The sequence below is a fragment of the Petaurus breviceps genome, unplaced genomic scaffold (assembly GCF_028583685.1).
Source record: "Petaurus breviceps papuanus isolate PSGF00001 unplaced genomic scaffold, PetGlider_PUasm1.0 37, whole genome shotgun sequence".
Taxonomy (NCBI): domain Eukaryota; kingdom Metazoa; phylum Chordata; class Mammalia; order Diprotodontia; family Petauridae; genus Petaurus; species Petaurus breviceps.
In genome coordinates, this window is record NW_027186296.1 from 51,686,335 (window position 1) to 51,712,077 (window position 25,743).

General features: G+C 36.5%; 1 protein-coding gene across 2 annotated transcripts in view; it reads right to left on the reverse strand.

The window, feature by feature from the left end:
- LRRC28 (leucine rich repeat containing 28) overlaps nt 1-25,743 on the reverse strand; it is a 187,499-nt gene that overhangs the window by 41,815 nt on the left and 119,941 nt on the right. For both annotated transcript variants that reach the window (XM_069098495.1, XM_069098494.1), the window contains one exon: nt 1,386-1,488. In XM_069098495.1, the coding sequence (XP_068954596.1) occupies nt 1,386-1,488 (103 nt within the window). The remainder of the gene's footprint in view (nt 1-1,385; nt 1,489-25,743) is intronic.

Here is a 25,743-nt window from a genome sequence, read left to right on the forward strand (position 1 = left end):
CTAGCATCTATATAATTAGTCATTTTCTTCTATGGATCTTTTATGTTTTCTGTTAGTGATACAATTATGTTGACATATAAACAATTGTGGTATAGTGGGAAGACAAATGAATTAGTTGTCAGAAGAACTGGATGTACTTATCTATTTTTCTTACATTAGCCAAATGCTCTGAGATTTTACTTTCTAATCAGTATTATATGTTGTAAAAATAATAAAAAGAAACATTAATACAATATGCTACAATTCCTTTTATAGATAACACTACAAAAATAATACATCCCAAACCAACCATTTGCAGTTAACTTTGTCTAACTATGAATTAGGTGAACTGTTTCTGAACTACATTCTGAGATCAAGATTCTAGAAATTCCAACTTCGTTTCAATCACTGACTTTATATTAGCCTTGGGTAAAATGATAAATCTGAACTATGCCACTTTTCCATACCCTGAATTTCTAGCACAAAAATAAAGATAATACTCACATAGTCGCTATAAAAATGGACAACACATAAACATAGTTCTAACATACAACTGTTAAATACAAATAGGTAACCTACCTCTTCAGTAAGGTTTTCCCTTCCTTCTTTGCTGACACAGTATCTAGCATCTTGGGAGACTTAGGTTATCAGTTAGTCATACATACTGATTAAGTAAGAGATAACTGGCTTGCTTAAACTTGGGTAGATGGCACTAGGAACACTTTGGTAATTCATGTGAGAGGAACTAAAGCTGTCAAAGGTATAACAGAGCCAGCATAGACATTTGTGGCTTCTCTTTTAGGGCTAAGGTTGAAACAATTCTTTTTTTTTTTTTTTTTGTAGACCTGATTAGCAATGAACTCTTTTTTGCTGTTTTACCAAAAAGCACCAATGTTGGTTCCAATTAGCTGGTTGGTTATTCTCGGTTATTAGAATGCAGTTCTGTATTGGGGCAATATTTAACATATTAACTTTAAAATGTTTCCAGCAGGTATGGTGCTAGATAACACACTTTTGACTGTAGTATAAATGCTCCGCAATGTTGTACAGGAGGAAAACTACTACATTCATACTGGATCTTCCAGTTTCAGTGAGTTTGCTACAAGTGAATTTGCAGTAATGCATCTGAATTTATTTTTCTTTTGACCAGAAGGTATTCTAAATAGGAGAGTATCTGAATCAAATGTTTAATGCTCTAAAATGTTTGTTTATGAAATTCTTCTCTTTCTTGGGAGGATTTCTTTCTCTTTCTAATTATCGTTATTATATCAGTGAAAAAGATTTCATGTTAGAACTATCAATAGTAGAGACTTTTGGGCTTATACAATTATTGATTAATGAAGCAGAAATAAAACTGCCCATGTCAAAAAGCTTAATTATTATATATAATATGAAATTAATCTTACCCACTGCAACCGATGACCTTATTATATAAATAGGAAGGCAGGCCTTTCAGGTGAATGTTGTTATCCACATACACATACTGTAGTTCTCGAGATCGACCTAAATCTGGGCCAAAAAAGGATACGGTAAGAGAGGCAGCTCTGGTGTGATGGAAGGTACATTGGACCTAGACTTGTTTTAGGATGGCACAGTGAAAAGAATATTAGATTTGGAGTCAGAAGAATTGCATCCATATCTAGTTCTGCTCCTTATGACCTGTGTAATCTTGTGTGAGTTGTACTAACTTCTTTTTGCTTTAGTTTCCCCATTGTATTACATGGCCCTTACAGCCCTTTCTCACTCCAAATCTATGATCCTTATGAATTATAGTTCTGTCATTAACAGAGTGCATGACCCTAATCAAGTCCCATAACCTTTGGGAGATTTGGTATGCTCTTCTATAAACAAAGAGACTTGGATTTAGTAATTTTTTTCTATTCTAATAACAAGAGACAAATACCAAATAAGATAAAGTCTGAAACTGAACAAACAATATTAAAATGTGCCTTTATTTGAGATTTTAATTTTCTTAATTAAAAAAATTTTTTTTGCTTTTTGGAGGGCAATTGGGGTTAAGTGACTTGCTCAAGGTCACACGGCTAGTTTTTCTGTTAAGTGGCTGAGGCTGGATTTGAATTCAGATCCTCCTGACTCCAGGGCCAGTGCTCTATTCACTGTGCCACCTAGCTGTCCCCTTTATTCGAGATTTTAAAAAGTTATAGAGAAGAATATGAAATCGCACTGGTTATCATGTTCAATTCAACAAATGTTAATTAAGCACCTATGTAAAAGGAACTGACTTAGATACTGAAGATGCAAAGATAAAATGAAAGTCTCTGCCCTCACGCAGATTATATTCTACTAATAAAATTGACTAACATTTGTATATTGCTTTAAAGTTTGCAAAGTGTTTTCCATACATCACTTCATTTAATCTTACAATTTTATAGGCAAGGCAGTTAAAGCTCAACAAGCTTAAATGAAGATCATGGTCACAAAGCTAGTACTTGTCAATGGCAAAACTGAAAACTAGTTCTTTCTTGACTTCCAATCAAGTGTCCTTCCCACCACATCTTTTTTCCCCCATAGATAAAAATCAATAAAACTTATTATAGCACCATACAAATAAAAACTTAGAAAATGATCATTAGGGGCTTAAAACTGGAATATGGCTCTGAATGGGTTTATTTTGTTCAAAAAGAGCAGGATAGGTAAAAGGGCAGAGTGGTATTATATATTTAAAAGGTATGATTAGTAATCTAGTGTTTGACAAACCCAAAGATCCAAAATTTTGGGACAAGAAATCACTATTTGATAAAAATTTCTGGGAAAATTGGAAAACAGTATGGCAAAAAATAGTTATAAACCTTATATCATATAATAAAATAAGATCAAAATGGGTACATGGTTTAGACATAAGTAAATCATGGAGAACTGAAGATTTTTCCTGTCAGAATTATGGATAAGGAAAGAATTTCTGACCAAATAAGAGATGGAAAGCATTACAAGATTAAAATGGATAATTTCGACTGCATCAAATTAAAAGGGTTTTGCACATATAAAACCAATGCACCTAAAATTAGAAGAAAAGAAGAAAACTGGGAAATTTTTTTATACTTTCTCTGAAAAAGGCTTCATTTCTCAAATATACAGAGAAAAGAATCAAATTGATAGGAATACAAATAATTTCCTAGTTGATAAATGGTCAAAGGATATGAACAGGCAGTTTTCAAAAGAAATCAGTATTGATTAGAGAAATGCAAACGAAAACAATTTTGAGGTACTACCTCTCATCTATCAGATTGGCTAATATGATAGAAAAGGAAAAGGACAAATGTTGAAGGGGATAGAAAAGTAAGGACACTAATGCAATGTTGGTGGAGCTGTGAACTGATCCAACCATTCTGGACAGCAATTTGGTTCTACGCCCAAAGGGTTATAAAACTATGCATATCCTTTGACCCAGCAATACCAGTAGCAGGTTGTATCCCAAAAAGATGAAAGAAAAAGGAAAAAAAGGACTTATATCTACAAGAATATTTACAGGAACTCTTCAACTGGGGGATGGTTGAACAGTAGTGGTATATGATTGAGATGGAATACTATAAGAAATGATTAGCTAGAATTAGGGAGTGGGGAACCTGTGGCCTTGAGGCCTCACAGAACAAGTCTGTTTGAACTTTGGATTTAAAGGGTCACACTTGAGGACCTAGAGGGCTACATGTGGTCTTGAAGCCACAGATTCCCCATCCCTGATGCTCTCAGAAAAATCTGCAACAATTTACATGAACTGATAAAAAGTGAGATGAGCAGAACCAGGAGAACACTGTACACAGTGAAAGCAATATTGTACAATGATCAACTAGGAATGATTTATCTATTCTCACAATACCAAGATCTGAAGGACTTTGGATGAAAAATGCAGGACGGCAGAAGGGAAAGGGTATCAGTTTTCATAAAAAAGGAATAGATTCTTTTCATGGTGCTCTCCAGTATCTTTCCTCCTCTCCTTTCCAGAAAGCTGTCCCTTATAACATATAGTTGTTGTTTTTTTAAGGAGGAAAGAAATCAGCCCAACTGATTCATACATTGAATGTAGGACATGTGTAATATGTAATACCTATATATTTCCCACATCCACAAAGGAGTGAGTTGGAGGAGTCTTCTCATATCTCTTTGTTCAAGCCATGCTTGATTTTTATAATTTTGTTAACATTCACTTAAAAATTTTTTTGGTTTGTGGTTTTATGCTTTTGTTGTAGTTACAGTATACATTGTTTTCTTAAGAGAGTGTATTCTAAAAACTCTAAGCATGATACTAATTCTTGGCAACTTTCTAAATAGTCAATGAATATATAGAAAAGGAAGCAATGACTGAAAAGTGCCAGCCTGGCTTCATTAAAAAATGTCAAGATGGACTGGATGGAGAGGGATGGCCTAGGTGAACAGTACTGTTAAAGTAGATTTGGAACTGGTTGAATGGCTGGACCCAAAGAGTAGTCATTAATAAAATTTGATGTCACCTTGAAAGAATGTCTCTAATGGAGTGCCACAGAGATCTGTTTTCAGTCCCATGTTACTTAATAGTTTTATCATTTATTTGGATTAAAGGTATAGATATTAAATTTGCAAATGACAGAAAGCTGGGACAGATGGCTAGCAACAGAAGATAGATTCAGAATTCAAAACAATCCTGAGAGGTTAGATTTTGGGGCCAAATCTTAGATGAAATTTAATGTCTAAATCAAAGTCTTATACTTAGATTAAAAAAAATCAATTTCATAAGTACAATATTATAAAAGGTGTGGATAGAAAGCAGTTTATCTAAAAAACACCTAAAGATTTTGGTGTACTACAAGTTGATTGTAAGTGGGATACAGGAGCCAAAAAAGCTAATGAGATTTTAAGCTGAATTAAAAGAGGAATAGTCTCACTGTACTCTGCTCCAGTCAGACAATACATGGAGTACAATATTCAGTTTTGGGCACCATATTTTAGAAAGGGCATTGATAATTTTGAGAGCCTATAGAGGAGGTCAGTTGGGGCAGTGAAGGGCTTCAACTAGGATAGATGAAGGAAGTACAGATTTCTATATAACAAGGAGAACAGAAGACTCAGGGAACACATGATAACCGTGTTCAAGTATTTAAAGGGTTGCCACATAAAAGGGATAAGATTCATCCCTTTGATACTCAAGAAACAAAACTAGGAGCACTGTGCAGAAGCTACAGAGAGGAGGGTTTCAATCACTGATAAGGAGAAGTTTCCTTATAACTATAGCTATTCAGAAATGGAATGGGTTATGGGAGGCAATGAGTGTCTCATCACTAGATTTAGAAAAATTTTTTTATTTATTTCATGAAATATTTCCCAATTACATTTGAAATGTTTTAACATTCATTTTTGAAAAAAAATTTTAAGTGCCAAATTCTTTCCCTCCTACCCTTTTCTCAACCCCTTGAGAAGGCAAGAATTTGATATTGATTATACATATGAAGTCATGCAAAACATTTCTAGATTAGCCATATTGCAAAAGAAAACATACACACACAACCAAGAAAAAATATTTGAAAAGTTTAAAAAGTATGCTTCAATCTATACCCAGAGTTTAATAGTTCTCTCTTTGGAGGCAGATAGTATTTTTTAACACGAGTTCTTTAGAACTGTCTTGGATCGTTGTCTTGATCAAAGAAGCTAAGTCTTTCACAGTTGATCATCCTTATAATCTTGCTGTTACTGTGTAAGAAGTTCTGGTTCTGTTCATTTCACTTTTAATCAATTCATGTAAGTCCAGGTTTTTCTGAAAGCATCCTGCTTGCCACTTTTAATAGCAAAATAGCGTTCCATCACCATCAGATACTACAAATTGTTCACATATTCTCCAATTGATGTGCATCTCCTCAATTTCCAATTCTTTGCTGCCATGAAAAGAGCACCTATAAACATCTTTGTATAAATAGATGCTTTTCTGTTTTCTCCGATCTCTTTGGAATACAGATATAGTACTGGTATTGCTGGTTCAAAGAGCATTCAGTTTTTATAACACTTTAGGCATAGTTTCAAATTGTTCTCCAGAATGATTAGACCAGTTCACAACTCCACCAAAAGGGCATTAGTTTCTCTATTTTTCAACATCCCCTCCAGCATCTGTCATTCTCATTTTTTGTCATGTTAGTCAATCTGATAGGTATGAGGTTGTATCTCAAGAGTTGTTTTAATTTGCCTTTCTCTAATCAATAGTGATTCAGAGCTTTTTTTTTCATGTGACTATTGATATCTTTGATTTTCTTCTTCTAAAAACTGCCTGTTCATATCCTTTGGCCATTCATCAACTGGGGAATGACTGATATGAAAATTTTAAATAAAATACTAGCATATACATTATATATACCCATATATCGCCAGGATCATATACTATGACTAGGTAGGATTTATACCACAAATGTAAGGCTAGTTCAATATTAGGAAAACTATCAGCATAACAGACCATATCAATAACAAAACTAGGAGAAATCATGATTATCTCAATAGATGCAGAAAATTTTGACAAAATACAACACTAATTCCTATTTTAAAAAACCCTAGAAAGAATAGAAATAAATGGAACTTTCCTCAAAATGATAAGCAGTATCTATCTAAAACCATTAGCAAACATTATCTATAATGGGGATAAGATAGAAGCCTTCCAAATAAGAATAGGAGTAAACTAAGGCTGTCCATTATCAACCCTATTATTCTATATTGTACTAAAATGTTAGCTGTAGCAATAAGGCAAGAATAAGAAATTGAAGGAATTATATTAGGCAATGAGAAAACAAAACTATTACTCTTTGCAGATGATATGATGGTATATTTAGAGAATCCTAGGGAATAAACTAAAAAACTACTTGAAATAATAAACAACTTTTCAGGATAGAATAAACCCACATAAATCATCCACATTTCTATATATTACCAATAAAGCACAGCAATATAAGAGACAGAAAGAGAAATTCCACTTAAAATAACTATATATAAAATACTTGGGAATTTGCCGGCCAAGACAAATCCAGGAACTACATGAACACAATTACAAAATATTTTTCACACAAATAAAGTTAGATCTAAACAATCAGAAAAATTACAACTGCCAAGACAACATAATGAAGATGACAATTCAACCTAAATTAATTTACTTATTCGGTGTCATAACAATCAAACTATCAAAAACCTATTTTATAGAACTAGAAAAAAATTAACACAAAATTCATCTGGAAGAACAAAATGTCAAGAATATCAAAGAAATTAATTTTTAAAAATGCAAAGGAAGATGGCCTAGCCCTACCATATCTCAAACTATATTATAAAGCAATGGTTATCAAATCTATCTGATACTGGCTAAGAAATAGAGTGATGAATCAGTGGAATAGATTGGGTATACAAAAAAACAGTAGGAAATAATCACAGTAATCTAGTGCTTGACAAACCCAAAGACCACAACTTCTGAGATAGGAACTCACTATTTGACAAGAACTTCTGGGAAAACTGGAAAACAGTATGGCAACATCTTACACTGTATACCAAGATAAGGTCAAAATGGCTACATAATTTAGACAGGAAGGGTGATACCATAAGGAAATCAGGAGAGCAAGGAACAGTTTACCTGTCAAATCTATGGAGAATGGAAGAATTTACAACCAAACGAGATAGAGAACATTACAAAATGCAAAATGGATAATTTTAATTACATTAAATTAAAAAGATTTTTCACAAAGCCAATACAACAAAGATTAGAAGAAAAACAGAAAGTGGGGAACAATTTTTACAGCAAGTGTCTCTTATAGAGATTTCATTTCTCAAATATATAGAGAACTGAGTCAAATTTATAAGAATGGTAGTCATTCCACAACTGATAAATGGTCAAAGAATATGAACAGTTTTTAGAAGAAATCAAACTATCTATAATCATACAAAAAAAATGGTCCAAATCAATATTGATGAGAAAAATGCAAATGAAAACAACTCTGAGGTACCACCTCACACCTCTCAGATTGGCTAATAGGACAGAAGAGGAAAATGCTAATGTTGAAGAGGGTGTGAGAAAATTGGGACACTAATACATTGTTGGTGGAGTTGTGAACTAATACAACCATTCTAGAGAGCAATTTGGAACTATGCCCAAAGGGCAATCAAACTGTGCACACCCTTTGACTTAGTGTTAAGGTAATGGGATTTGAAGATCTTCCATGCTCTTGAACTTGCTGACATAACAGGAAGGGGTGGGGCAGGAAGGAGCAGGAGTTGTGTAGGAGTCAGGCTGGAGCCATCATGGTGACTGGAAGTGGCAGCAGGGGCGGCGTAAACTCCTTTGTTTTGAGCCAGTCAGAATTTCTGCTAGGGACTCCTGCTGAGGACTGATGGGGACAGAAACTGTGGGGGGCCGGAGCTGCTGGGAGTGAGCTGCGTGAAGGCTGAGCAGTTACCATGAGTGAGGAGAGGAGGATCTTTTCCTGAGGTAGCCTGTTCTGTTTTGAAGGCTTGAGAATGTGGGTTTACTGCATTAACTACATGTGCCAACTCTGTGGCTACTGTGATGGCTTTGACTTGTTGGTTTTGGGACTCAGTTTTCTGGTACTTGAATAAATGTTCTAGCTATGTCCCCCATGTAGAGAACCTGTTGCATTTTATAATTAATAACCATATCAACATATTTATAGCTACTGTAGTAATTGTGAATATTGCATTATTGATATACCTAGCAATACCACTAATAGGTCTGTATCCCAAAGGAATCATAAAAAGGGAAATGTACAAAGATATTCATAGGAATTCTTTTTGTGGTGGCAAAGAATGGGAAATTGAGAGGATGCCCATTAACTGGGGAATGGTTGAATGAGGAGTGGTATATGAATGTAATGGAATACTATAGTACTATAAGAAATGACAAGGAAGGATAGTTTTAGAAAAATCTGGGAAGACTTACATGAATTGATACAAAGCAAAGTGAGCAGAACCAAGAGAACATTGTACACAATAACAGCAACACTATGAGGTGATCAATATAAATAACTTAGTTCTTCTCAGTAATAAATTCCAAAGGACTCATGATGGAAAATGCTATCTACATCCAGGGAAAAAATTGGTAAGACTATGAATGACGTGATATCAAAGCATACTATTTTCACTATATATTGTTTGTGTTTTTTTTTCCTTTTAGTCTGTTTCTTCTTTCACAATATGACCAATGTAGAAATGTTGTACATGATTGCACATGTATGACCTATATCAAATTGCTTACTGTGTTATGGAGGGAGGAGAAAATTTGGAACTCAAAATGGTAGAACTGGGGACACTTATTTTGGAGAAATGAAGAATATGAAGAGACACAATAGCTACCTTCCAAGTATACAAAGGGATAGCATGTGGAAGAATGATTGATGGCAGAATTAAGAGCAATGTATAGAAATTTAAGAGTCAGACTAAGGCTCAATTTAAGTAAAATTTTCCAAACAATTAAAACTATTCAAAACTGAAATGAGCTGTCTGGGGAGCAGTGCTCATTATTAAATGTTTTCAAATAGATGATTATCGTTATCATAGAATCATACATTTAGAGTTAGAAAAGATCTCAAAGGACATTAGTCTAATGCCAATATTTTGCAAATGAGGAAAATAAGGAACAGGAATTGCCCAACATTACATATTTTCTGAATGTGCTTTAGAACAGATTTCTGTTCAGGTATGAATTGTATTAGATGGATTCTGAGGTCTCTTACAACTAAAAAGAAATGTGGGATTACTATAAGTATGGTGTCAGGAACTCTAAAGCAAGGTATTAACTTGCTAAAATACTAATAGGGACAACAACAAAAAAGTATTATTTAGTTTATTACAAAATTTGATCAAAGAAAGGACACAATTCCTGCTTGAGATAGACAGGGTGTGGATGACAGAAAATTGAAGGAAGAATAACTCAAGTCATATACATTTTTTCCCAATAGGTAGTGGATAGATCACGGGACTTGGAGTCAGGAAGACCTGAGTTCAAATCCTGACTCAGATATTTACTAGTTATATGACCCTAGGCAAGTCACTTAAACCTTCTTAGTTTCATTTTCCTCATTTGTAATATGAGATAGTAACAGCAACTAATTCACAGGGTTTTTGTGAAGATCAAGTAAGATAACATTTGTAAAGCATTATGCAAACTTTTAAGCACAATACTCTGTAAATGTTAGCTATTATCGTCACCATCATTATTAAAAAGCATAATTTTCAGAGTGGAAATGATAGAAAAACTAATAAATATGGGATCGAACTCTTCCTCCTAAAAAATGTGGGGAGATAGTAAGAGACTATCTAGTTCCCTTTAACAAAGTTTGATAATGGAATGCAATGAGACACTTCTAGGTCATTCAACAGTCAACAAAAGTAAATTTGCCTAATTATATCACAGAAAGGAGATTCAACAAGGATATGCATGTAGGATATCATGAGTTGATTCAGCTGAGTGAAGCTCCCATGTTTTTGAATTGTCCATAGCAGTCTGCCAGCCAAACCTCAAAGTGAACCTGAAGCACTCATGACTGTTTGTACTCATTGATCTGGAAGCAATTATCATTTTCCCATACCTGTAGTGCTCTGAGTCTATCAAATCCCAAGGACAATATTAATACCTGTTAAGGAAAGAGTAGCTCAACCTACTTGGGGGCAGGAGGATAGAAGAAATGTTACTCTTACTACACTCTACTCCTTGGGGGGTAAGGTCTTTAAGGTTTACTAGAGGACCTTCTACCACTTAAATTACTTTGGAGCTATTAGTGGTTATAACCATGACCTCAAAGATTAAAGAAATCTTATCCTGACAGTACTAAAGGACGAGAAGAACAAATAAAACTGAAAAATGGTTAAACAAAACAAAAACAAAGCAAAAACAATGTAACAAGGCCCTACAGGACTGATTCAATATGGGAGAGAGAAGAGCAGAAATCCCAGGCTTTGACCCAGTCAGTCAGTCTGTCAATAAACATTCACTAAATGGCAGGCACTTTGCTAAGTGCTAGGGATACAAAGAAATACAATAGTTCCTGCACTTAAGGAGCTCACAGTCTAATGGGGAAGAAAACATGCAAATAACAATGCACAAACAAGTGATATACAGGATAAAATGGAGATAATAAACACAAGGATGGTAGTAGCATTAAAGGTGGTCCAAAGAAGATCTCCTGCAGAAGATAAGATTTCAGCTGGAACTTGAGGAAAGGTAGGGAAGCTAGAAGGTAGAGACAAGGAGGGAGAGTATTCCAGCCATGGGGGATAGTGAAAATGCACAGAGTAAGAAGACGGAATGACTTGTAAGAGGAAACACAAGGAGCACATTAAGAAGACTAGAAAGGTATAAGGGGGTGGATAGAGGAGGGTGGCAGTTATGAAGGACTTTGCCAAACAGAGGAGAGGCTTTTATATTTGATTCTGGAGGTGAGAGAACCACTGCAGTTTACTGAATAGGAAGGGTGACATGGTCAGACCTGTGATTTAAGATCACAGTGACAGCTGAGTGGAAAACAGGCTAGAGTGAGGAGTAACTTGTGGTAGGTAGACCAACAGACTACTGCAAAAGTCTAGGGATGAGGCGATGAAGACTTGCACCAGGGTGAAGGCAGTGTGAAAGAAGGGGGTATATACGACAGATGTTATGAAGGTGAACTCAACAGAACTTGGCAACAGATTAGATGTAGGTGGGGAAGAGAGGGGCAAGAGAGAGTGAGGAATTGAGGATAGCAACGAGAATGACTGGGAGGATGGCGGTACCCTTGATATTAATAAGGAATCTGGGAAGAGAGGAAAGGATGGGGGTGGTGGGCAAAGGAAAAGTAATGATTTTGGTTTTGGATATGTTGAGCTTAAGATGTCTATGGGACATAGACTGAGATGTCCTATAGGCAGTTAGAGATGCTAATCTGGAGCTCTGGAGAGAAGTTGAGGCTAGATAAGTAGAGATGATGATTGAATTAATTAAGAGTTGATAAGATCGCTAAATCAGACAGTATAGTAGGAAAAGAGAAGAGGGCCCAGGACAGAGCCCTGGTAGACAAAGCCCATGATTATCATAAGGATGCTATAGACAAATTTCATTATTCGTGTAGGAGCTGGGCTGGATCTTTTTGGTCATTTCTTTTACCATATGTATATACAGTATTATAATATAAGCATTTCTGCAATTATTTTTTCTATATTTCTTCATAATTAACTCAAAGTCTTCTATTTGAAATATTCTACGTGAAAGACATAGTGGTATCAAACTCAAATAGAAACAGAGGCCGCTATGTAAGGATCCTTATGGGTGCATGTTGACTTAGAAAACCATATATTAACATTATTTGTTTCATTTATTTTGTTAAACATTTTCCAATTACAATTTTTTTGCCTTTTTTTGAGGGGGGACAATTGGGGTTAAGTGACTTGCCCAAGGTCACACAGCTAGTTTTTGTGTTAAGTGTCTGAGGCCGAATTTGAACTCAGGTCCTCCTGACTCCAGGGCCAGTGCTCTATTCACTGTGCCACCTAGCCGCCCCTCCCTTCCAATTACATTTTAATCTGGTTCAGGCTGCACTTAGGAATGTTGTAGACTGTGCTTGTGGCCTACAGGTTGTATGTTTGACACCTCTGGTATAATAGGCAGAATGCTGGACTTGAAATCAAGAAGACCTAACTTGGAATCCTATCTCAGACATTTTTGAGCTATGCCATTTAACTAGGCAAGTGACTTAACCTCTCTCAGTCTCAGTTTCTTCATCTGTAAAATGAATATATTAGCACCTAACCCTCAGGCTTGTAGTAAGGATCAAATGAGGTAATATAGCAGGGCAACTCCATGGCACAGTGGATAGAGTGCTATGCCTGAAGTCAGGAAGACTCATTTCTATTCAAATCTGGCCTCCAACACTTACTATCTGTGTGACCCTGGGCAAGTCAATTAACCCTGTTTGATTCAGTTTCCTCATCTGTAAAATGAACTGGAGAAGGAAATGGCAAACTACTGCAGTATCTCTGCCAAGAAAACCCCAAATGGGGTCACAAAGAGTTGGACATGACTAAAACGACTGAACAATAATAAATAAAGTGCTCTTCAAACTTTAGAGAAACATAAACATTAGTTATTAATATGAAAGAAAGTTTTATAAATATTTTATAGTGATTTAATTATCTATTGACTTTTCCTATGTGATCAGAATAAACTATATTCTTAGGTACATTAAAAAGTATGCTGGGGGCAGGGGCGGCCAGGTAGCACAGCGAGTAAGAGCACCAGCTCTAGTGTTGAGAAGATCTGGAGATCGAATCCCGGGCTCAGACACTTAGCACCCACCCAGAAACACCTGGCTGTGTAACCTTGAGCAAGTTACTTAACCCCAGTTGCTTAGGGGCGGCTAGGTGGCTCAGCAAGTAAGAGCACTGGCTCCAGTGTCGGGACGACCTGGATCAAATCCGGGCTCAGACACTCAGCAGCACACCCAGAAATAACTGGCTGTGTAACCTTGAGCAAGTTACTTAACCCCGATTGCTTAAAAAAAAAAAGTATACTGGGGGCAGGCAGGTGGCACAGTGAATAGAGCACTGGCCCTGGAGTCAGGAGGACCTGAGTTCAAATTCGGCCTCAGACACTTAACACTTACTAGCCATGTGACCTTGGGTAAGTCACTTAACCCCAATTTCCCTGCCTTCCCCCCTCCAAAAAGGCAAAAAAAAAAGTATACTTCTTTAAGATTAGGCTTGATATGACATGTGTCACAGTTAGATTACAATTTTATCTTTCAAAGAGCAATGCTTCCTTCTTTGTACTTCCTATTAGCATATGGGAGCTACTAAAGCATAGGGTTTTTGGGAGAGAGCTCTGAAATTCTATTGAAGCTGACATTGCATAACTTGGTAGATAGGCTGGAATGGAATTAATTACTTTGCAAGAAAATAGGCAGCAGTGGTTATTTTGTTACAGTCTCATTATGATGCTACCTTAGCTATCATATAGCTTATCAATGTAGCTGTAATTAGCTAATTGACAGATTCAAATGTACTATTTGATACTATTGATAAACAATAGTATTTTATATATGGAAAATTTGTGAGATGTTCTGATACTTTTAAAACCTAAAAATTTAGTCACCACAATTAACTTTGGAATAGGCTATTCATTCACTAATAAGGTTAAGATTTTTTAAAAAGCATCATAAAACTGAAGCAACAACTTTAAGAGGTAGTTTATTTTTTCCTTCTATTAATGTTTATGTGTTGATACCATGTAATATTTTTTAAAGCCCTATTTAAGAAAAATACAAGGCATGTGAACTTTATAAAGCAAGGAAGCTGCCCATGTGCATGGCGGCTAATGCTACAAAGAACTTTTTCATGTGGCTTCTGCAAGTCCTGGATTCTGTCTAAAACATTTCCACTTTCCTTCTTTCAGACTTCCAGATCAAAGAATTTTCTTTTAGAAATGAGCAAAAGCCATAATTCCTGAACAAACTCCATTTTAATTTTTTTAAACCTCAAGGCACTGGCATATGTATTCCACATGGTTGAAGATGGAACAAAAAGGTCTTGTGTGTCTGTGCTGATGCTCTTTTAACCATATCAGGAAAGCAAGCATGGAGCAACAGCATGTTCTAGATAGATCAAAACCTTTGTTTCTCACATGTGGACCATTCTAAGACTCATTTATTTTATAAAAAGGTAATTTCTCAATAAAGTGAATGGAACAAAACAATCAAGGTACCATGTCATCCAATGCAATGGACGAAAATAATTTGTATGCTGTTTGAAATAACAAACACATCAATTTTCATTCTAGTTCGAATAAAATAAAAGCTGAATATCATATAACTATTAGTAATAGCAATAAAAGCATTTTTAAAGGTTGGAGGCATGGGGTTCATTCACTGTGAATAAATGGAATTCTCCAAGTTCAAATTCTTCTAACAAAATTAAGAATAATTTACAGTATATTTCCAAAGTCTTAAAAAAAAACTTCTAAATTTCTATCAGATAAGTCTTTTGGGGAGTAAAGAAGGATCTTACACAGACTTGAAATGCAGAGACCTGATTTCACTAGTAACTGTCTATGACCTGCTCTGTTTCCATCCTGGCTTGGTTTATCCTTCTTTAGGTAGCCTAGTGGCTCACTGCTCCTTGGGGCTCATGGTAATAATAGACTTAGTATGCATATCAGATAACCTAGTCTACTGTAACTCAGAACTCCCAAGCTAAAGAGATCCACCAGCCTCAGCTTCATCCTCCTCAGGTGAATGGATTACAGATGTTCATTACAACATCTAGCTTAGATATGTCTTTTTGCAAGGATTTATCTATAACCACTTTTGATAAGAATGGATTCTAAAATGCTATTGGTTCTTTTGTAAAAATAAAATGTATTTTAGAATAAATCATTGTTACAAAAGTAGATTAAGTCTGATGTACTTAACTTTATAGATAATTAAGATTTAAAACTGAATTTAATTAAAAATTAAAATGAATTTTAATAGTCAAGAGTTCATACCATCGCTAAATAAAACTCTAACTTATAAGTTTTTGTTTTCCTTTGTTACAGCTGATAAATGACCAAAACAGTTATTTCTTTCTAAAAGAGAATAGAGGGGCAGCTAGGTGGTGCAGTGAATAGAGCATCGGCCCTGGAGTCAGGAAGTTCAAATCTGGCCTCAGACACTTAACATTTACTAGTTGTGTGACCTTGGGCAAGTCATTTAACCCCAATTGCCTTACCTTACCCCTCCAAAAAAAAAAGAGACTAGAAATATCTCTAATGATCAAATAAGTTCCAATTTATGGATTCAAGAAAGAAGAAAAGAAGCACAGATGGGAAAAGAAATCATGCCTGTCTTCCTAACTTAGCTCTGAAACATTAGCAATGTGCTCTCTCAGAACTTCAGGATATGAGTATGAGTATCTATGCTTTGCATCCCACTCCACTTCTTTACTAAAGTTCAGCTGATGTAAAGTTTTAGAAAGGAATCCAATGGCCAATGCATGTTGACCCTTATAATATCTATCAATTTAACGATTTCAGGAAGGGAACGGCAGCTTTATTAATGGGCACACTTTACCTTTTTCTTGCAGAATCTGTAATACTTGCTTCAGGAGTCCAAATATATCAGTCAACCAAAAAAAAAAAAAAGCCAACCTCAAACAAAGCCCAAACACTCATTAAGCGCTTACTATGTGTTCTATGCCTAGAATACAAAGAGAGGCAAAAACGATTCCTGCCCTCAAGACTTTAAATCCTAATAGGGGAGAAAAACATAAATAACTAGGTGTATACAAGATACATAAAGAGTAGACGGAAGGAGGGAAAACTCTAGCAGCTGGGAAAGAAAGCCCTTCCACATAAGGGGATGTTTGAAGGAAGCTAGAGATACCAAAAAGCATTGGAGAGGAGGCTGAGCATACCAGGCATGAGAGAAAGTCAGTGAAACACTATGCGGTGTGGCTGAGGGAGAACAAGAACTACGCAGCTGAATCACAGAGTATGGGGAAGAGAATAAAGACTAAGGAGACTGGAAAAGTAGGAAGGGTGAGATTATGACCAGCCTTAAGTTTCAAACAGAGGTCTTCATATTTGATCCTAGAGGTATTAGGAAGCTACTGGCATTTACTGAGTAGGGTAGGTTAGAGTTCCCTGTACATTAGAAAAATCACTTTGGCAGCTGAGTGCCAGATGGACTGGGAAGACCAATTTATTACAATAAATAGCTCAGGTGAGAGGTGTTGAAGGCGTAAACTAGAGAAGTTACTGTATGAGTAGAGAAAAGAATGTGTATATAAAGTATGCTGTAAAGGTAGAAATTACAAGATTTGGCAATGGATTTCATAAATGGGGTAAGTGAGAATGAGTAATGGAGTAAAGGTGAAAAATTGGGAACAACCAAGTTTCCAAACCTAAAATGTTAACGCCTTTGACAGAGAGAGTGAAGCTGGGAGGAGGGGAGTATTTAGAGGGAAAGATACCATATTATCACCGCATAACTGTCACATCCTATTTTTTTTTCAGTCCAAAAATTGATTCATGACCTTTCATCATGTAATCATCCCATGGTATAATTCTGTTCATCACACTGCCTAAATGGTAAACAGGGCAGCAATGTATTCACCAGTGGCCTATGGATACACATTTATCTCTTGTGCATTGTGAAACGCAAGCCTAGAATTTTCAGTGCAAATGCACTGAGGCATATTTCCAAAAGCCGACTTCTATGGTTTGTTTTGGATGCTGTAGTATAATGGTATTGTCACTCAACCTAATGAAGAGCCTTAGGCACAAGGGGAACAAACAGGCAGGTGAAATTGCCATGATTCGGTCATGTGATATGTAAGACTCGTATCTTCCTGCACTAGCTAAACTGTACAGTTCATCTGCCAGCAACATATTAAAGTATGAAGCATTTCTTTCTGATTATGGGTAAATATAAAAATTATTCTGTGGACTTCAAGCTGAAAGTGATTGTGTTCACTGAACAGCATGAAAAGAGAGCTGTGGAAAGAGTTTTTTGTGAGTGAAAAGTTGGTACGAGACTGGCAGAAACTAAAAGACAAGTAATACCAGCACAATTAAAAAAAACTCCACGTAATGGTCACATCTCACTTTTTTGCTAAGATTTTGCCATAAAATCTATAACAAAGTATGTGATGAAATACAGCGATGACTTTTTTTTTTTAGACATGTTGAGTTTGACAGGCCTGAAAGGCAACTGGTAATATAGGACTGGAGGTCAGAAGAGACAAGGGCTAGAGGTACAGCTCAAGTTTGCCTGTGCTCATGCCCATGCACATTCATTTTTTCATTCTCTCTCTTTCTTTCTCTCTTTTATATCTACATATCTCCCTCCATTCATATCTATATTATTTATAGATGTCTAGATATATAGTATATGTATAGATATTATACATTATATATTATATATATTATATATAGAGATATCTATAGATAAAAATCAATGAATCATACCTGTAAATATTGTAAATGAACCCATGAGAACTGATAGGATCACCAAGTATGATGGTATAAGGAGAAAAGAGAGAGGGTCTAGGACAAAGCCTTGGTGTACATCCATGTTTAGTAGACATAGACTAAGAATTAGCAAAGGACACTGAGAAGAAGTGGTTAGAGAAATAATAAAAGAACTAAGAGAAGTGCAATGAAAAAGTCAGATAAAAGAGAGTACTAGGAGAAAAATGTGATCAGTTATGTCAAAAACTACAGAAAGGCCAAGAAGGATAAAGACTGAGGACAATCCATTAGATTTTGAGATTAAGAGATCACTGGTAACTTTGGCAAAAGTAGTGTCAATTGAAAGATGAGATCAGAAGTTAGTTAACAGAGTATTTAGAAGACAGTGAGAGGTCAGGAAGTAGAAGTACCCAGTATAGCTAACTTCTGCAAGGAATTTAGCAGAGAAGGGGTGAAAAGGCATAGGATGTTAGCTATTATAGGGATATTTCATCTGTGCTTCTGTTACTAACCCTTGTCATATCCAGCAATAATAATTGCTCACATTTATAAAAAGTTTTGGGCTGCTTATATTGTGAGCCACCTTCATGCAAGATAGCCAAACACTAAGACATCTGTTGTCATTAAACTACAGATGACTATAAACAACCCAGGACCCTCAAAATATCTTTTTAGAGTAAAATGAGTCCTACAGAATGGCTCTACAGCATTCAAATAGCCCCAGTTATGACTATGACATGTCTCTAGCATTGTCTGTATGTAGATGGTAGGCAGAAATGAAATACAGGCTACAGATTGCAGGCTGTACTTAGAACTAAGAGAAGCTAGAGTAATAATGGACCAATAGGAAGTAGAATGAACCTGGGGCAGAGTCTAAAAGCTAATGGATCATTTAGAATCTCTGATCTGTAACCAGGTGAAGTAAGGGTTCTAAAAATTTTGGGGAAAAATTCATAAGTCATTGCTAGGTATAAGTAAGAGTTGGGATAAAATGTATGAGCAAATCAAAAACTAGAGACAGCTAGGCGAGGCAATGGATAGAGCACTGGGACTGGAATCAGGAAGACTCATTTTTGTGAGTTCAAATCTGACCTCAGACAATTACTAGCTGTGCAACTCTGAGCAAGTCACTTAACCCTGCTTGCCTCAATTTCCTCATCTGTAAAACAAGATGGAGAAGGAAATGGCAAGCTACTCTAGTGTCTTTGCCAAGAAAATACAAATGTGGCTACAAAGAGTTGGATACAACTGAACAAAAACAACAGGGCAAACTTTAAGACAGATAATAAGCAAACAGACAGGAATTAGGAAGACACAAATACCAAAGGGGAGAGAAATGCCAGCTGTCAAAATTCAAAAGTAATGATTAATCAATCAATAAGTATTTATTTAGTGCCTATGAAGTATAAGGCACTTTGGAAATCATCCTTTACCTTAAGGAGTTCAGATTCTATCAAGGGAAATATATACAAATAAGTAAATAGGAGGAATTTTTTTTTGAGGGGAAACATTTCTGAGGGGATAGAAGCTGAAGGGGATAAGGAAAAGTCTCCTTTAAGAGATGGAATTCAAGCTGAGGCTTCAAAGAAGTCAGAGATTCTAAGAGGTGGGGGTAAACCAGGAGTCAATTAAAAGCATGGGGACAATCTGACCAAATGCCCAGAGATGGGGGATGGAGTAAAGTGTACAAGGAAGAACAATTAGGTCTATTTGACTGGACCACAGAATGTAGGAGTGGGAGTAAAGTATAATAATTCTAGAAAAGGAGGTTGTTACCAGATTGTGATGGGCTTTAAATATTAAATAGAGGGCTTTGCATTTTACCACAGAGGCAACAGAGAATTCCTGGAGCTTTTTATCTCAGCAGTGATATGATTAGAACCTCAGCTTTTGGAATACCCCTCTGGCAGATGTGTGGAGGATGGACTGGAGTGGGGACAGACTAAGACAAATGAGACTGAGAAGGTTCAGTTAAGTAGGAAGAGAAACAAAAGTGAGCAGTGTCATAAAAAAATTTTCAGTATTTAGAAGAAGCAGATAATCAACAGTGTCAAATTCTATAGAGATGTAAGGTTGAGAATTAAGAAAAGGTCATTAGAATTGAATACAGGAATCATTGAAAAATCACTTATTAAGTACTAGATAGAAAATACTGTGCATTTAATGTCTGTGTATACAAATACAAAAATGAAGACAATTCTTGCCATCAAGGAGCTTATATTTCAATAAGGGAAGACAAAATACCAGAGAGGGAATAGTTTGGTTTGAAAAGTTACAGGAATAATGAGTAGAACTATATAGGAAAATAATGACGCCCCTCCTGGAAACACTAGAAAAGTGTATTTGATTATGGCTCCAGAAGTGGAATGTGGGGGCAGAAGAGTACAGAGGACTTTTCTCCAAATCCAATGGCCTTTGACACTCTTGGTTACTCTCCACGTTTTGAAACTCTCTTCTCTCTGTGTTTTTGGGACATCATTCTCTCCTGGTTCTCTTCTTACCTATTAGACTCATCCTTGCCAGTCTCTTTTGCTGGATACTCATCCATTTTAGGCTCTCTAACGAGAGGTGTCCCATAAGGCCCTCTTCTGTCCTTTCTATATATTGCTTCATTTGGTGAACACATTAACTCCCATGGATTTACTTTGATTTTCTATTCTGATGACTGTCAAATCTACTTATGCAATCAATCTGCTAGCTTCCTATCTCACAACTCCAACTGCTTTTCAGACATCTTGAACTGGATATCTAATAAACATCTTAAATTCAACATGTCTAAAACTGAACTCATTTTATTTTCTTGCTTATCATTAAACCTTTTCCCCTTTCAAACATTTCTATTATTGCTGAGGACAACACCATGTTCCTGAGTACCTCAGGCCTACAACCCAGCAGATACCTTGGACGACTCACCACCTCTCACCTCACATCCAGTCTTTGCCAAGGCCTATCTAGTTCACCTTTACAATATATCTCAATGATGGCCCTTTATCTTCCATGACACTGCCCCCACTCTGGTGCAGACCTTTATCACCTCATTCCTGGACTATTGAAATATCCTGCTGGTAGACCCACCTGCCTCAAGCCTCTTCCCACTCCAATATAACATTTTTCTAAAGTGCAGATCCAACCATGTCACCACCTTGTTCAATAAATTTAAGGGGCTCTCTATTGCCTCCAAGATCAAATACAAAAATCCTTTATTTGGCATTCAAAGCCCTTAATAACCTAGCTCGCTCCTACCTTTCCAGACTTCTTACACATTATTCCCTTTCACACAGACTTTGATCCAAAGACACTGGCCTCTTTGATGGTACAAAAATCAGATACTTCATCTCTTAATTTACTTGGCCATAAAATAAATAACTTTACTTCTATTTTGTCAATAAAAGTATGAGGCAAAGTTCTCTTCTGAGAGGGAACAGAAAGGGTGTGGTATAGGAAGCTTTAGAAGGGGAGCTTTGGAACTGTCACTTTGGGAAATATGATAGAAAGTCCATTAGAGAAAAATAAAAAGACCTACATAGAGCAGTAAAGGTAAAAATTAATATTAGATAACATATTTGCCATGTACCCACTCTCGTACAGTTGTCTAACTTCCTCTAGCACCAAGTAAGGAATCAGGAGAAGTCAAAAGCAGAAGCATTTTCTCTGGTTGTCCCACATGCCTGGAGTGCTCTCCCTCCGTCATTCTGACTACTGACCTCCCTGGCTTCCTTTAAGTATAAACTAAAATCTCACTTTCTGCAGGAAGCCTTCCTCAGTTCCTCTTAATTCCATTGTCTTCTCTTTGTTAATTATTTCTTATTCATCCTGTATATAGCTTGCTTTGTAAATAAGTTTGCATGTTTTCTCTTTTATTAGACTGTTAAGCTATGTGAGGGAAGGAACTATCTTTTGCCTCTTTTTGTATTACCAGGGCTTAGCACAGTGCCTGGTACATAGTAGGAATGTGTGTGTGTTGTTATTGTTATTGTTATTGCTCTTGAGAAAATAACTGCAGAACAGAGTTAAGTACATATAGCTAGGGCCTGGCCTAGATGGAGTGGGAGAAAAAGGAAACCACCAATCAAGATTAAATGATTAAGAGATCACTAGCAACTCTGGAGAAATAGATTCACTTAAGTGATGACATTACAAGACAGATTAAAAATAATTTAAAAGTGAGGAGAAAGCGGAAGCAGTACACATAAATAATTCTTTCTAAGATATAGAACAATTGCTGGAGGGTAAGATAAGGTGAAGTGAGGCAGTATGGGAGAACCCTATAGTAAGGGAGAGATTAAAAACTAGAGAGAGAGAGGATGGTTAAGGGAAATCTACCAGAGGAGACAGGAAGAAACAGGACCAAGGGTACATGTGGGGCACAAGGGCTGACTTTGGTGAGCAAAAGGGCAATTCTCCATCAGAGACTGGAATACAGGAGGGAATGGGGGATGATCAAGCAGTTTCGAGATAGCGAGAGAAAGAAAAGACAAATACACTGCAAATGGCCTCTATTTTTCCAATAAAGTATAAGGCAAGGTTCTCTTCTGAGAGGGAATGGGTAGGGTATGGTATGGGAGGCTTTTAGGAAAAAAGCTTTGGAACAGCCACTTTGGGGGGTGTGATAGAAAGTCAATTAGGGAAATATTACAAAAGTGAAGGTTCAATTAAGAATTAGATAACAAATATTTAGTGTACTGACTCAGCAGATGTGTATCATTTCCTCTATCACTAAGGAAAAAGAAGTCAAAGGCAAAGCAAATAAAGAAGGTACTAGAACCAGGAAAGAATTTGGTAACACTGTTTCTTGCTCTGAGCACACTGCTGTTATATATTTTCTGTTTAAAGAGAAAACAACCCTAGCATGCCTCATACAGTGCTCTGCAACAGTGAAGAAATAAATGAAAGCATTTGGCTAAGGAGAAGAGTGTGAGTATGTATGGGTTTGCAAGTATAGGAAAAGCTGCAGCTTCTGGCAGGCATACACACCCTCATCAACAGATAAAAAGAATGGTGATGGCAACCAAAGGGTCAATGGGGCTAAATGGCCCCAATAAAACCCTGAAATAGAGATATTAATGTGACCACTATACATTTGAAAGAATGTCCAGTACTTCAAAAGCTTACTCCTGGTACCAAGGAGAAATACACAACTGAGGAAACATGAAAACAACATGGTTACTCACACTAGCATTTCTACTCATGAAGACAAATAATCTTTCTCTGCTTATGGCTTTGGAAAGTCTATGCATGGGCTTATACATACCTGCCCTATGAGATGGTGATTAGAGAATATGGCACATTCATTCTTTAGAAAAAAAATATCAAATTATGTTTCTTTTCCTTCGTTACATCATTCCCATTCTTGATCTGTTTACTTAGGAAGGTTGCTTGTTTCTGAAAGTTTTCTTTGTTTAATTAACTTTTTGAATAAATAATTTAATTGTTACTTAGGGAACAATAATTTCAAAAAAATTATGAAAATTAACTGTTGGGGGGGTGGAGCCAAGATAGTGGAGTAAAAGCAGGAACTTCAGCTCCTGCTCCAACCACTTCTAATACTGGTAAAAAAAAAAAAAGACTCTAAACAAATTTTAGAGATACAGAACCCAAGAAGTGACAGAGAGAAAGAAATCTCTTGCTGAAGGCGGCCTGGCAGGCTGACAGAAAGGGTCTATAGCACCAAACTTGGAGCTGAGCACAATCCTGTGTGAGACACATGGTCCCAGACCTGGGGCAGGAGTGCCCAGTGGCATGGAATGGCCAGAGCAGACTTCAGGAGAGTGAATCACCAGCAGCTGTGGCAGTTTATAGACTTCTCAACCAATAAACGCCAAAGAGAAAGTAAAAGGTCAGTAGGGAACTCTGTTGGAACTGGCTAACAGAAGAGCTCTGTCCAGCCCCTGCCCCTGGGGCGAGAGGTGGTGGAGACACTGTGGCTGCAGCTGCTACCCTGTGGCTGCTTCTGGAGCTCCTGGACTACAGATTGTAGGGGGACCAAGTGACCATTCAGGGGGTAATCACTCTTGCTTTGACCTGCTTGGATCAGGGTCGTAGTCTTGGGCAGTGCTCCTGGGGTGAGGAATGCCAGTGTGCCAAAACTTGTGGGGGCTATAGAGAGGGTGCCTTCCTCATAGCTCTGGAAACTGTGAAAACTCCAAAGATTTGGGACACACCTTTCTCCACTCTGGAAGCAGAGTTCTACCATGGCAAAGAGCTCAAAAATCAAGTAACTAGCTGGCAATATGAGGAAGCACAATCAGACCATAGAATTCTTTTTGGGGGACAAAAAGGATCAAAACATGGAACCAGAAGAAGAAAACAAAGTCAAAACTCTTGTATCAAAAGGTTCCAAGAAAAATATTAACTGGCTACAGGCCATGGAGGAGCTCAAGAAGGATTTTTAAAATCAAGTAAGAGAAGTGGAAGAAAAATTGGGAAGCGAACTGAGAATGATGCAAGAAAATCATGAAAGGTGAGTCAACAGCCTGCTAAATGGAAGACCCCCCAAAATACTGAAGAAAGCAACACCTTAAAAATAGACTAACTCAAATGGCAAAAGAGGCCCAAAAAGCCAATGAGAAGAATGCCTTAAAAAACTGAATTGCCCAGATGGAAAAGGAATTTCAAAAGCTCACTGAAGAGAACAATTCCTTCAAAATTAGAATGGAGCAAATGGAAGCTACTGAGTTTATGAGAAATCAAGATACTATAAAACAAATCCAAACAAATGAAAAAATAGAAGGCAATGTGAAATATCTCATTGGAAAAACCACTGACCTGAAAAATAGATCCAGGAGAGATAATTTAAAAATTATTATACTACCTGAAAGCCATGATAAAAAAAAAGGGCCTAGAAATCCTTCAAGAAATTCTCAAGGAAAATTGCCCTGATATTCTAGAACCAGAGGGCAAAACAGAAATTGAAAGAATTCACTGATCGCCTCTTGAAAAAGATCCCAAAAAGAAAACTCCTAGGAATATTATAGCAAAATTCGACAGTTCTCAAGTCAAGGAGAAAATATCATAAGCAGTCAGGAAGAAGCAATTTGAGTATTGTGGAAATACACTCAGAATAACACAAGATCTAGCAGCTTCTACATTAAGGGATTGAAGGGCTTGGAATATGATATTCTGGAGGTCAAAGGAGCTAGTTAGATTAAAACCAAGAATCACCTAAGCAGCAAAACTGGGGAAAATATGGTCAATCAATGAAATAGAGGACTTTCAAGCATTCTTGATGAAAAAACCAGAGCTGAACAGAAAATCTGACTTTTAAATACAAGAAGCATGAGAAGGTAAACAGGAAAAAGAAATCATAAAGAACTTATTAAAGTTGAACTATTTACATTCCTACATGGAAAAACAATAATTGTAACTCATGAGACTTTTTCTCAGTATGAGGATAGTTGAAGGGAATATACATATGTGTGTATGTGTGTGTGTATATATATATATATATATATATATATATAAATATATATGTGTGTGTATATGTATATATAGAAGGCACAGAATCAGTTGAATATGAAGGGATGATTTCTAAAAAATAAAATTAAGAGGTGAAAGGAACATATTGGAAGAAGAAGAAAGGGAGATATAGAATAGGGTAAATTATCTCATATGAAAGAGGCAAGAGAAAACTGTTAAAAATTGTTACAAGGGGAAGAGCAGAAAGGTGAAAGGGAATGGATGAACCTTACTCACATTGGATTTGGCTTAAGGAGGGAAAGCATACGCATTCAAATGGGTATCTTATCCTAAAGGAAAGTAGGGAGAAGAGGATAAGAGGGGGGATGATAGAAGGGAGGGCAGATTGGGGGAGAGGGTTCAAAAAA